General features: G+C 38.8%; 1 protein-coding gene across 3 annotated transcripts in view; it reads right to left on the bottom strand.

Annotated features, from left to right (window-relative positions):
• Positions 1-14,047, bottom strand: part of LOC148860815 (Prolyl oligopeptidase family protein) — a 111,393-nt gene extending 97,346 nt beyond the window's left edge. For all 3 annotated transcript variants that reach the window (XR_016113253.1, XM_088986222.1, XM_088986223.1), the window contains exons 1-3: positions 13,537-14,047; positions 9,125-9,408; positions 8,829-9,023 (exon numbers count right to left, since the gene is read on the bottom strand). Coding sequence is in view for 2 of the 3 variants with exons in the window: in XM_088986222.1 (XP_088842348.1) it covers positions 8,829-9,023; positions 9,125-9,408; positions 13,537-13,852 (795 nt within the window). In the remaining variant the exon portion in view is untranslated. The remainder of the gene's footprint in view (positions 1-8,828; positions 9,024-9,124; positions 9,409-13,536) is intronic.
• Between the last annotated feature and the right edge of the window lie 254 nt (positions 14,048-14,301).

The following is a 14,301-nucleotide window of genomic DNA, read 5'->3' as shown; positions in this document are numbered from 1 at the left end:
TAGGCCCATTAAGAGCTCATACTGATGGACACAGGGGTTCAATGTATTCAACAATGAATTTGGCCAGGCCTTGTAACAGAGGCTAGGTTGAACCCATGTGGCTGATGTAGAGATCAATGAAAGGGTCCCATGCCATACAAAGAAAGCCAAGCTAGCCAGCATTAAAAGGAAGTGAGCATAAAAGCTTAATGGGCCTAAAGCCCATTTCAAACTGGGCTAATTGGATTAATTAAATAGGAGCGAATTTGGGTATAGATCAGTAGATGAGGATAAGAGGATAACTCTTATACACTTAAAGAGTCTAGATCCAAATAGATATTTGGATCAGGAAACTTCTAATTTGATTAGGAGTAGCTGATCTTTATCAGCATATAAGATAAGGGATTATCCTTATCACTTAAAGAGTTCAGATCCAAATAAAGATTTAGATCAAGAAACTCCTAATCAAATTAGGAGATTGACTCTTTAAGGGTTATATATAAAGAGGGGGGCAAACTAAAAAAGACATCTACAGTTTGACTGCTTTTTGCTTCCAGTTCTCTCTACTCTTGCCACCCTACCCTGTTTGATCTCCACCTCTTGAAATGATCAAGATTCGATCTTGATATTGTTTCTTGGTGGAAAAAACAATTTTGAAGTCGTGCTCACTACCCTGTTCGATTCTTATTGAAGAATCTGAGGTTCTTGCTAAAAAACCACTTATTGATCCTACCTCACCCTAAGTAGTGGCATCTTCAGTGGAGGGAGGATTTAGTACTCTCTTTGGGCGTGAACACCTATGTTGGGAGGAGCTTTTTGCATGGATTCCATATTAGGTATTCCTCTCCCTAATCTTGGTTTCAGATTTGGTCCGATTTGTTTCAAGAACGAACCTTGAAAAATGCAGTTTTTCTAAATCAGGGAATAGGATTCCCAAATGGGAGAAAAAAATTTTTGAAATTTTACCCAGCCACAATACATGGTTCGGCCATCCATATGATGGATATTCCATCTCTTCAGTGGTATCAGAGCCAGGTTAAAGCTTGAACCAAATCTGGACCAGATCTAAACCTGTGCAAATGGGCAGAAATTGTTTTACCCAGTGTGCGCAAGTTTTCTGTTTTTCTGAGAAACCGATTCTCAGTTATGGGCATGTAGATCTGAAATTAATTCTTTATTATTCTTTAATAATTATGGAGTGGTTCTGTAATTGTTTCTTGAATTCTTGGACTGTCGTGTGGAGATCGAATTCTTTAAAGGTGGCAAGATTGGCGCACCCTACAATTTTTTATTCTATTCATTTTGGTCTGTAAATAATTTTTTTTATTTTTTTGACAAAATGTATAGGATTTGATGTGATGTAATTAATAGAAAATTAGGTTTTTCTTTTTTTTTTACATCTGAAGACTTGTCGGAACGTGTGGAGGAAGAGAAGATTTTCTATAGTTTGAGAGACTATAATCTTCGATTTGTAGATAACGATTTCACTATCTGCGGTTAACCCTTTGTTTTGCAAGTGTGAAATCACACGTACAACCCTCTGATATTTGTTTGTGTTGATTCTTGATTGTCTTTAATCGGCTGTAATTAATTTCAGATCACATTTTTGAATTGGATCTTGCAATGGACACCAAACCCTATGCCGGTTTGACCCAAGGTTGGTCCAAAATGTTTGGACCGAACCTATGGTTCAGTAAGGGTCTGTTCATAGCCCCAAATTCCAATTTGGCCAGGGGTTTGATGGCCCATTACAAGATACAATTCAGCCCACCCTATAAAACCCAGTTTTAATTAGTTGAAACTACATCAGCCCTAACTTAGCATAAGAGCTATATGGGCCGAATTGCATTTTGCAGTTCAGCCCATATACCTAGATAATGTTACATGGTAATGTTATGGGCTTTAATGGGCTGATCCTGATTTAACCTAATTAATTTAGGGATCTTCAGATGATTTAATTGATTGGATCAATTGTTTCATGCATATGATGTTATGATGTGTGATGTGCTACGTACATGGACCATAAGCACTTAGCCCATGCTAATTCGATACTGACTCTTCCGCACACCATGGCTGAATGCACATCATTGCCATGGTGTCCTTAAAATCATTGGGTGATCTCCCTTCTTGATGGGCCCCAGATCAGTTTCTTCCACAAGAGGAACCGTGCAAAACCCTAGCCCGTTTAGGGCCCATCTGAACCTGACTTTAAGAAAGTCAGTGGAGCCACTTTGATTTGATGTAAATAAAGAACTAGGGCGTAATTACTTGTTCCCTCCAGCAAAATATAAGTGCATGTGATAGGGAGATTCATATGATGAACTCTCTAAAGGCCTTCCATGATGGGCTTATCAGTAATGAGGAGATGCACCATAAAATTGGGCTATCCATTTGCTAGTGAGTTTGTTGGATTGTTCATAAGATGATAGGGGCGTCATAGACCGATGTGAAAGGGGCCTATCCTAAAATGGAAGACTCTCTCATAACACCTTGGTGTTCGCAAATATGATGGGTAAACGCTTATTGGACAGAAAGGTTCAACCTAAAATGGCAATGAACCTTGTCTGACAGAGGCCAAAGGGAAAGCTCATAAAATGAGTGGATATGATCCTTCACAAAACGTAGTGGGGTTATGCAGCTGAAACAGTTGACTCCATGCACTATAAGTGATTTCCCGCATTTCCAGAGACATAACCGTAGTCTCTGTCACTGAAATGAGAGGGAAATCTCAAAGATGAACAAAATAGGAATGGAACATAGATTAAAAGCCATTTTTATGTAAATAACAAAAATCAAATCAAGTTGTGGACTAATAATCTGTCTTGCTTTTTATCAGAAATGGCAAACAAACAATTCGCCAAGTTGTTGGACGATAATAAGCTTAAAGGCCCAAACTTTGCTGACTGGTTCTGTAACCTTATGTTGGTTTTAACATTCGAGAAATTGGACAAGGTTGCTAAGAACCCTACCTAGGATCATCCAGGAATTGTCCTCAGTACCTGGACAAGACATCGGATGCCTACAACATCTACAAACATACCGGCCACTAGAAGAGGAATTGTCCTCAGTACCTGGAGACCAAGAAACAAGGTAATTTCAAATCTTTTGTCATAGAGACCGATTTGTTGGTCACTTCTGCTTCCTGGTGTATTGACTCTGTGGTTTCAAGTCATGTATGTAACACATTGCAGGGATTCAAAACAAGCAGAAGGTTGAGTGATGGAGAAGTTACGCTCTACCTGGGGACTTCTACAACAATTGCAGCTACAACCATAGGAGCTGTAGAATTAGTTTCCAAAGAAGGAATTATTGTATTTAAAGATTGTCTTTATGTACCGAACTTAAGAAGAATTTTGAATTTTGTCTCAAAGTTGTATTTGGATGGTTATTCTATTTTATTTAGTAGTGTGATTACTATCAAATGGAATAACAAACTCCTCACTTACGGAGAACTTGAAAATGGTCTCTGTGTCCTCTATTCTTCTCTACAAACATAACAGAAACTACGTCAAAAATAATCCCCAAGAAGAGACATGTGAAACAGTTAATCCTACGTGCCTGTGGCATGTGCTTTAGGCTCATTAAGGTCATGTGCTCACTTAACCTTCCTAACCCATCCCAGAATTCGCCCCATGATTAACTAATTAAAACAACCCAGTTCAAAATGGGCTTTAGGCCCATTAAGGTCATGTGCTCACTTAGCCTTCCTAACTGCTGCCCAGTTGAGCTTCCTTGTAGGGCGTGGGACCCAAACATTGATCTACACATCAGCCACATGTATGGCCTGGCCGAATACACAGTTATGGACAGTGCACCCCTGAAACCTATCATATGGGCTCTATGGGCCCAACACTTACCCTAAGTGGTCCCTGGGCCAAGCCACCTTGTAACACCCAGGGACTGTGGGCAGATGCAAGATTAGCCCATCAGATATTACCCTCTATGGTCTTACACTCAACCTCACAACCCATAATGATCAAATACTGTCCGACAAGAGAGGGCCTCTCCCTCGGCTGCAAGGAACAGTGTTGCACTCTCTGGTTATATGGATCCCGGGAATTAAAACCTTCTTGCAAACATTTTGAAAACCGTAATATATATATACTTCGATATCTCATATAAAATATATTTTGCAAAAACAAATCTCAACGATTGAAATCGGCTGCCGACAATCTTGGTTTCCATCAGTGAGAGTGCATCCCCGATCATTACCTTTGTCCGACAAAGGGGCTGATCCTGTCACTATGATCACCCACTCAGATGAATCCTCAGACTGCCCCAACATACCCAGGTGTTGACCACCGCTAAGGATCTCACTGATTGGGACATCAAAGACAATCCAATCCAACACCTAGTGTAGTATCATAATCAAGTTTAGGGGTCGAGTGTAACTTTCCAGTTTTGCCTATTAATCTCAAGGTCTAGGGCAATATTGGAAATCTGGTTCAGTTCAAAGATTCAATTAATCCTACACTGCATGTGCCTTGGGTCTCACCCTGGCGGCTGAGACAGGCCACCCCAACCGGCTTGGTGGCACATCAGTGTCAGCCTTATCAGGATAGGTCTCCCCAAACCAACCCACTGGCTGTGAACATTCTAAACTAACACGAGTTTCATTAAGTGTCTAGTTTAAGGTTATTACACAGAAACATACCAAAAGAACATGAATCAAATATGTACTTTATTCATTTACAATAAACTCATAAAGTACATCATTCTGATTGAAGCTAAGGACATACAAAAACTGTCTAACACCCTATGCCTCAGCTATAGGGAGGATCATGTATGCCATGCTATGTACTCGGCTAGACATTGCTCAAGCCGTGAGTGTGGTAAGCAGATACCAGTCTAATCCAGGACGAACATTGGAATGTTGTAAAAAATATACTCAAATTCCTTCAGAGGACAAAAGAGTTTTGTCGAGTATTCGATGGTAGTTCACTACAGATCCTAGGATATACTGATGTTGATTTTCAGTCAGATCCAAATGATAGAAAGTCTACATTTGGTTACATCTTTACGATGGGGTCCTGTGCAATAAGCTCGAAAAGCGGCAAACAAGGGTCCACAGTAGATTCCACAACCGAGACCAAGTACATTGCCACAAGTGAAACTTCCAAGGAAGCCATTTGGAAAAAGTTCATTCAAGAATTATGAGTAGTTCTATCCAGCACATCACCCACTCCACTGTTGTGAGATAACACTGGAGTCATTGCTCAGGCTAAGGAGCCACGAGCCCACTCAAAGTCAAAGCACATCGAGAGGAAGTACCATGTACTACAGGAGATTGTTGGTAGAGGGGATCCTGATTCAAAATGTAGCATCAACGGAAAATGTAGCTAACCCAATGACCAAGACATTGACACAGAAAGTGTTTGAGAAACACGTGGAAAGTATGGGACTCCGACTTGCACCCAATTGGACTTAAGTCCAAGTGGGAGCTGTTAGACAATGTATGCCCTTAGCTCCAATCAGCTTGATGTACTTATTGACATTTATTGTAAATGAATAAAGTACATATTTTGATTCATGTTATATTGATGTGTTTCTATATAATACCCATAAACTACACTTATGAGACTCGTGTTAGTTTAGAATCTTCATAGCCGTTGTATAGATCTGGGGAGATTTATCCTGCCAATGCTGACACTGATGTGCCACCAAGTTGGTTGGGGTGACTTGTTTCATCTGCCAAGGTGAGACCTAATGTACATGCAGTGTGGGTTTTCTTGAAACCCTGAACTGGACCAAATTCCAGTATTGCCCTGGACCTTGGAAATAGATGGGCAAAACTAAGGCTACATGCATTTGTGATCTTTTTCACACCTTTTTGTTTGAAATGCCTAAAGGGTTTCGTTGAATTTCTGTTTAAGCTAATTATCATGCTTTGTCTTTTTATATGCACTTAAATTGTTAGGGACTAGCAATAATCTGGTTGGGGGTTGTGATGAAAGCATGAAAATGTATATCTAAAGTGTGCTCAACAATTGACATTTGTAAAATAAAGAACTTAAAAGTAATATATTTTTCATAATATTTTATAAGTGTCAATTTTATTATTTGTGCAATTTTTATGCTGAAAGAATTAATAATTGAGTGGAGGAAAGCCCAAACATAGGTCCAAGAAACCCAATCCCAATTTCCATGACCCAAGTATGAGTGTTGATTCGTTTCCCGCATTACTCTGAACAGGGTCCGGTATTTTGGGCATATCTTTCTCTACAGATGTCAAAATTCGATGATTCTTGAGGCTATGGATAACTAAGCGATAAATCTACAATTCATCTGTTGATAACTTTAAGGGTTATATATAAAGAGGAGATTGACTCTTTAAGGGTTATATATAAAGAGGAGGGTGAACTAAAAAAGACTTCTACAGTTTGACTGCTTTCTGCTTCCAGTTCTCTCTCTCTGCTCTTGCCGCCCTACCTTGTTCGATCTCCACCTCTTTGAGTGGTCAAGATTCAATCTTGATATTGTTTCTTGGTGGAAGAAACAATTTTGAAGTTGTGTTGACTACCCTGTTCGATTCTTGCTGAAGAATCTGAGGTTCTTGTTGATCCTACCTCACCCTAATTTGTGTCATCTTCAGTGGAGGGAGGATTTAGTACTCTCTTTGGGCATGAACACATACGTTGGAATGAGCCTTTTGCATGGCGTTTTTCAAGAATGAACCTTGAAAAATGCAATTTTTCTAAATCAGGGAATAGAATTTCCGGATGGGAGAAATAAATTTTTGAAATTTCGCCCAACCACCCTACATGGTTTGGCCATCCATACGATGGATCTCCCATCTCTTCATAGACAACTAGAAGCATGAAAGACTTTTCTGACTGCATCCCAAAGCATAAGCTCCGAGACATTCCTCTCCACAATGGAAGATTCACTTGGTCAAATATGCAAGATAATGTAGTTAGTTGCAAACTAGATAGATTACTGATGACTGTAGACTGGGAGGAACACTTCCCAAACAAGTATTTGTGTTTAAAATCAGGGGAGGTTTAAGTATTTTACCCATAAAATAATTAGATAATAAAATTTTTAAAGGGCATAGTGATCTACCCAAGGCAACAAGTATATTCTTTTATCACTTGACTCCTACTCAATCCTATATATGTTATTACTCAACAACACATCACTATTCACTCATGATAGTATAACTCGAGCTCAAGTATATTCTTTTATACATATTGAATAAAGTAGGAGTCGAGTGATGTTACAAATGATGTGGAAAAACTTTTCTTGACAAAAATACCCTTATCCCTAACTTTGGCCCCTCTCTAATTTTGAGGGCATTTGAACTACGACTTTTACCTCATCTCATTCCCCCTCATTAAGTCTTATATTTAAGGTATTAACTCCCATTTTCTCTCATTAAATCCTATATTTAAGGTATTTTTCTCACCAATAAATTCTACTAGTTTTATCTAAGTTCAATACTTCCAACAATATAAAACCCATGTTTTTTAAAGCCAACCTAGGATGCTACAACAAAATTGTTCTTCCATCCAGCTGGTTGGTAAGAAATTGAACCATCGGGGTCAAATAGGTCAACCCATGATGTCATAATTAAAAAGATGAAGAAAATGTTAGGCACATCTCTAATGTTTTCTATTAATCATACAAAAGAAAAATAAGTGTGATAAACAATAGTTTTAATTGATGATGGAAATCAAATCATATATACTTGCTAACAACGAAATGGTGTACAGGAAGAGCCCTGAATGCTCGCGGAATAGAATCTTTGGGCTCTTCTCCGTATGCCTTCATTGTCTCTTTTTTAGTCATGCATATGGCAAATTGAGTTTTCATGTAATTACAAGAGTGCCATTATTTTGGCTTCATTATAATGTACCCTTGGTTATTTGGGTTCACATGTTGGTCACCAAGTTGTAATCTCAAATATAATTAAATTAAAAAATATATATCTTTTTCTGATAAAAAGAAGTTGTTATTGGGTGGTTGGGAATCAATTTGGGTCGGAAAAGGAGATTTGCAAATTTAGATGGTATTGTGGTGAATTGGAGGTGTTGAAGAAACCTCGAGTTGCAAATAAAGTTTATTTAGTGCATGTTACTAAAGTATTCTCTAGATTGAAAGAGGGCCTGGTAAGGGCTGACCCAACAAACAAATTCAAGAGAGAGTATAAGGAAAAAGGAACAAAATTCAAAGGCTCGATTAAGGAGATAGTGAAGAAAAAAGATTGCGACTCAAGTTTTTGATGGAGTGGTCACCCATGCATTAATTTCATCTGAGAAAAAGTTAGAGCTAATTGGTGAGCAAGAGTTTCATGAAAAGGAATGGGGAGGAGTGCAGGAGAAGAATTCCAATAAATCCATTTTAGATAGCAAGGAAGAAAAGGGATAATTGGTGGAGATTGAGGAATTAGCTGCATGAGATGTCAGAATTGGCAAAAGCTTAGTTCTGTTCTTTTCGGGTGGCGAAGAATTTGATAGATGGGCTTTTGAAGCATTTGGAAGGAGCAAAAGGGAGGAGGGTCTAAAGAAGAGCCCGGTATGGGAAGGAGGAGAGGCATGGAACAAGGAAGGAGATGGGCAGGAAGAAGTGTTTGAAGGAGAAGATTAAGGTGTGGGCAAGATGGCAGAAGGCTTCATGCATCAGTTCAGGAATTTGGGGTTCCAGAGTTTCAGGAAGAAGATTTTTTTTCAGAAAGAGATTTGGAGTCTCTTTTCTTTTCCTTTTACTTTGATGTCATTGTGTTGTGATTGGATAGAGTTTTTGGGTTTTGCCTCATCACCATTGATGTTTGTATAAAACAAAGTTCTGCCATTAGAAAGAGACAGTACCATTTCAAGCAAAAAAAGGTTCAAGAAACAATCATTACCGACCTTGTCTGGCCTAAGGATTTCATCCATTGTAATATAAGCCAGTGCCTCGTCACCAGCCCATTCAAGATAAGATGTTACACCTACAAGAGGCTTCCCAATAGGAGTTCCAGTCTCAGCATCAATCACATAAACAGTATAGATCTCATCTCCTTTTGTGTCTTCTGCATATGCTACCAACTTATTATTTGGACTGACCTGAAAAAGAAAAAGAAGGAAAAAAATAAGTGATGTAGCATTTTAATGATAAATCGCAGTATTTTAACCCAAGGGAGAGAAACAGAAAATGGTGCATTTACTTTGAAAGCTCCAATGCTGTAATAGTCATGTCCTTGAGCCTTCACATTCTCATCTAGGATAACATGCTCTCCAGGAGCATCAGGTCCAGTTGGCATAATATCATACACAGAAGGGGGTGCAGAAGCATTGGATATAAGGCACCTACAGTATTGAACATATTCTTTTCCCTCCAATGTCCTTTCATAGTAGTAATAGGGCCCTTTGCGTTCAGGTGCAGAGATGTCATCCTCCTTGATTCTCCCTCTTATCTCAGCATAAATTTGATCTTCAAGGTGTTTTGTCCCTAAAAAGAATTCATGACCAAGGTCCATCTTCCATCAAAAAACAGCATAATTTAATTATCTTAATGATGCCAGTAGTAAGACATAAACAATGAGAAGAATAGCCTACAATAACAAGAAAGAACAGAGATGGAAAGACTATTTGAGCATTCAAAATCATGGAAAGTCTGTCCCACATATTCTATTATTATATATTAGAATGTGGAGAATTACATTATTGCCCTTAATAACATGATATGGTGTACTGCTCTTATTCCAATAAGGGAAAACCCATATTGTAACAGCGCCAAACCAGTGCCCTGTTTGGAGAAAACACCTGAAGAGAGTATCTTCAAACAAGGTCAGATCTAGTGATGTCTTACTGCAACAAACCTTCTCAAGGTGCATGCCAACCTTGCATTAGATCATAAAAGGAAAATTTAAGATCAACAACTACATGCATGTGCACTTAATCATCTTAGCAGTTCAACATTGTTGACGTTATTCGCTTTTAGAAACCATAAATGCTATTAATGTCTGCTGAATCTGCCCACCTTCCCTTCTAGAATGCCTTCATTTTTTTTCACAATGTCAAATGAAAAGAATACAGGTTATGATTCCTTCATGCCGTTTCAATCATACAATACAAACAACAAGCCCTGGTAAATCCCAATTGATAGCCTATACTGTGAAAAAAAATTCCTGAAGGCTTTTTTTGGTAAAAATAAAATTTATTAAAACAAAAAAAAAATTACAAGAAAGGTGACCAGAAGTCACCCAAGAGAGAAAAAGAAAAGGAAAAGGAGATTATTGATAGTGTATCTAGGAGATGCATACAGGCAGCAGTTTCAATTGGTGTAGGGGATTCAAAAATGTAGCACATGCGAAGGATCCGGAGGGAGAAAGTGACCTTACTCAACTATCACTTTTAAAGGATTCAAGGCCACACTTACAAGACTTTGGCAAAGAGGCAAAATAGTATCTATTTCCGATTCATGAAGACCTCTTCTAAAACCCAAGTCCAAATCAAGTCTAGACCTAGAACTAGAATGAATCAAATAAGAGGAGATGTGTTCATCCCTACGGTTTGACAATGCAAATAAAGATGGGAATTGTTCCTTCGAAGGTGAACTACCCAACCAAATATGTTCCCAAAATTTAACACGATTCCCAATGCCAGGGTTATAACTAATAGAAGGCAAGGATGGAAAATTTGCATGAACCTAAGACTACTGTTCCTATGGCAGCAGCTGCAACTTTTACAGATGTCTTGGAAATTTTGAAAACCTCACTCACTTCCTTGTTAACTTCAACTCCCAACCGTCCTCCATTCCCACCCTCTTCCTCCTTCCTCCTCCTCTTGGAAATTTTGAAAATAAAAAAAGTCCCCATGCTCTCTTTTTTAAATACCAACACCAAAACCAAATCCCAAGTCACTTTGGACATATGCACCTACCCTTGAACAACTATCAATCATCCATAGCTTGACCCAGTGTCCTATAATGCCATCAATGAGCTATATATCTCCACACCAGCATCTTCACCTCCAAACACACTTTAAGTCTTATCTCGCCGCTCACACCTTCTATGTTGCAGCTTCAGCTCCCCTACTATTTCTAGATGAAATTTCTTCCACTTTCTTCAATCAATCACCTTACTAGCTTTGGATCTTCCATCTTTCTCGATCAGTTCTTCCTCCCTATACTTATACCTTGTGATGTGCCAGCAATATTCACCTTTTCCTCCTATCTCTGTCTATTTACTTTCTAATACCTTTGAACTCCAAAGTCTTCCTTGGTTCTCTTTCTCTTTGAATCAATTCTTTTCGGATAACTTAAGCTTCAAGGTCTTGAGCAAGCTTCTGAAGGATAGATGTTCAGATGGGTGCATTATATTTTTTATAAAGAAAAACTCGTTAGAAAATAAAAGGAATACAAAAGCAAGTGTAAGAAAACATCTTAGATAAAAGAAGTAAATTGAAATAGAAAATGCATCACCCCACACAACATTCCTTATAAAGAAACCAAACCAACCATGTTGACTCAATAACTACATAGAAACACCAAACGAAGACCCTCAACTGGACAAAACAGCTCCAAATCAAATTCAACTCCCACAACTAGACAAAATACCCACTAAGATAGCTAGTTGCAGCTAGCAGTGCACATATTCTTCGTAATTATATCATTCATTTTCTGTTTTCTTATTTCTACTTCGCCCCTCTCAGGTATCTCTAAGCATAACAGCTTGTATAGAAATGAGATTTAAAGCTGATCTATGATAGAGTTTAAACCTGACCAATTTTTCAAATCTTCACATTATCAACAACAACTCCACAACCATCCACCTTCTAGTTCTCATCTCCATGTATTTGGATGTATATGCTTTGTTCATCTCCTCCTCATGAGTGCACTAAGCTGTCATCTCAGGCCATTTAGTGCACTTTTATGAGATACAACTAAGAACATAAAGGCCTTCTTTTCTTATGATCCTGCTCCCACAAACATGTATGTTTCAAAATGTTATCGCTTTTGGACACATTACTTACTTTGGATCTATTGTTGAGTCCAAAGAAACTCCTACCTCCATCGTGCATGATTTTGATGGTACTACTGTAAATATAAATTCTGATTTTGTTAAGTCTCTCTAGGTATATTAGAGAAAGAGAATGCAAGCATAATCAGAAGACACCCCCCTTCTTATTCTAGAGAATGGTCCATCACCACCTACAAGTGATCCTCTTCCACCCACTTCTGATCATATAAAACCCTTTGTTCCTACATGGCTACATCTATGATTCCTTTCGTAGATCCAAAATATTTCTTGTCCTCCAAATCTTTTTAGTTTACTGTCATCTCATAGGGCAATGATTGCTACCCATAATTTTAGCGAGGGAAAGGGGAACCAACTTCAAATGGGTGAGAAGGACAATAAATGGAATGGCAGATCTTTTAGCCAAACCAGGGACTAATAGTGACAATCGTTTTGGGCTATGTTGTAATTTGAATTAACACCTATTGGGGTCCTCACACCTAAGTTAGGGGTGTCCGGTGTTAGCACCCAATTTTTGCTCGGCCCCTTTCACCCTACCTCTTTGTACCCCCCTCTTAGACTCCAAAAACTTAGAAACACAATCAGGTTGACTTGACACTATCTAAAACCCGAAATACCCCCCTTTGACGCAATCCACAAGACAAATAAGAACTTTGATCAGACACCATCCCCAGACTTGAAACACTACAACTTAGTTACACAACTTTTCATGACTAAACTACAAAGATCCGTTGTTCATCACGCCAATTTCCTTTCTAACGGCCCCGATCCATACGATATTCAAATTCCAACTCCCCAAAATCAAATCGTTTACAATTTCTTTTTGACTAAGAATAGAGGTAGAGAGGCGAGAGTCTTAGGGAAATCAGTACCTAAGACCCGATAACATCGCCTCAAAATCAGTTTTATGAGAAGTTTGAAGCATGTTCCTCCCGTATTGGCCTGCTATAGCAGCTTGGAAAGAGGGGTGCCTAATACTCTCCCTCTCCCAATCCTTGGGACCCAAAATATCTCAATTGTGTGCTTTCTCCATGGAAAACGGAGTCACTATCAAAGATTTAGATTTTAAGTCTAAAAGTGATGGCCCATTTCCTCTAAAATTGAGTGGCGACTCCATCTTTTTTGAACTGGCCATGAGCTTCACGGAGCTCACACCCGGCTTATTGAAATCGTCAAACTATTTGAAATCATCAATCAAAGTTGATGTTTCCAATAAAAAATGTCCGAACTACTACTACCAAAAGTACAATTAGAACCCCAGTTAGAAAGTTCGTATAGGTGAATAAAATCAATTTTCTTCAATCTGTAAAAGGACGGGGACTTTCAAGTTACGTACAACACCAAAGAGAAGCAATGAAAGCATCAATTAAAAAGATGTGAAACACCATCAATTACAAAAGTCAAAATGACAGGCATAGAGGGTAATAAAAGCAACACAAGAACAAAAGCAACTCAAAGTAAAATCCTAGCTCCAAATGAAACTGAAATATAAATTAACAACAGCAATCAAGAAAACGAATGAGAACAGACGGAACTCTGACACGAACAGTGAGAGAAAACCAAAATAGAAAAAAATAATAAAAAAAGGCCAGGATTACCAGCCATGACGAAATCAGTAAATGCATTCTCCTCTTTAAGGTAAGAGATGACCTCCGGATTGGACCGAGAATCATCCCGAAGCCAGTAATAGTTATCGATCCTCGCGTCTCCGAACATATCCATCTCGTGCCTTACCTTCTTAGCTACTGGAGGAGCTTTCATGGTCATGGCTGCTGCTTTGGCAGAGACGGAGTTTCCGATCTTAGGGTTTACAGAAGCAGAGGCCGAGTAAGGACGCAAAGAAGCCAGCAGTGGACCGGAGAGCAGGAGAAGGAGGTAGGCAAATCCGCCGAGGTCGAATCGTAGGCGAAACATTCTGTTTTTTTAAATATAAAATATATATTCCGCGTTTAGTTTCGGAGATTAAGGGTAGGAGATTCGAAGCCGATACCTCCGTCTGGGTTTTGTAACGGAAACACTGTGCTGGTTCCACACTTGCACGAACTCGGGGTCTTTCGGCTTCCGATTTGTGGTCCACACAGGAGTGGAAAGAGTATGGATTCAGTTCTCACGCCGTTTTAATCGTGCATCGAGATTTTATTCATGCAAGATATTCCCAATACACATCTGCAAATGGCTGGTTGTAAGCTCCGTGTGAACGGTTCTGTGATGACTGAATCCGAATTCAAGTAAAAAATGGTTACTGTCCGGGTCAATACTTCTGGACAATTAGGCTAAGGTGGCGTTTGTCAAATTTTTCTGTATAGTTTTTTTGGTTTCAACAAATTCGAAAGACCAATCAGTCTTTTCGATTTAGATTCTTA

This window comes from Nelumbo lutea, chromosome 4 (genome assembly GCF_056320005.1).
Source record: "Nelumbo lutea isolate HS-2025 chromosome 4, American lotus-T2T, whole genome shotgun sequence".
In the NCBI taxonomy this organism is placed as follows: Eukaryota; Viridiplantae; Streptophyta; class Magnoliopsida; order Proteales; family Nelumbonaceae; genus Nelumbo; species Nelumbo lutea.
Note: the sequence above shows the minus strand (reverse complement) of the source record. Positions and strands in the feature narration are given on the sequence as shown.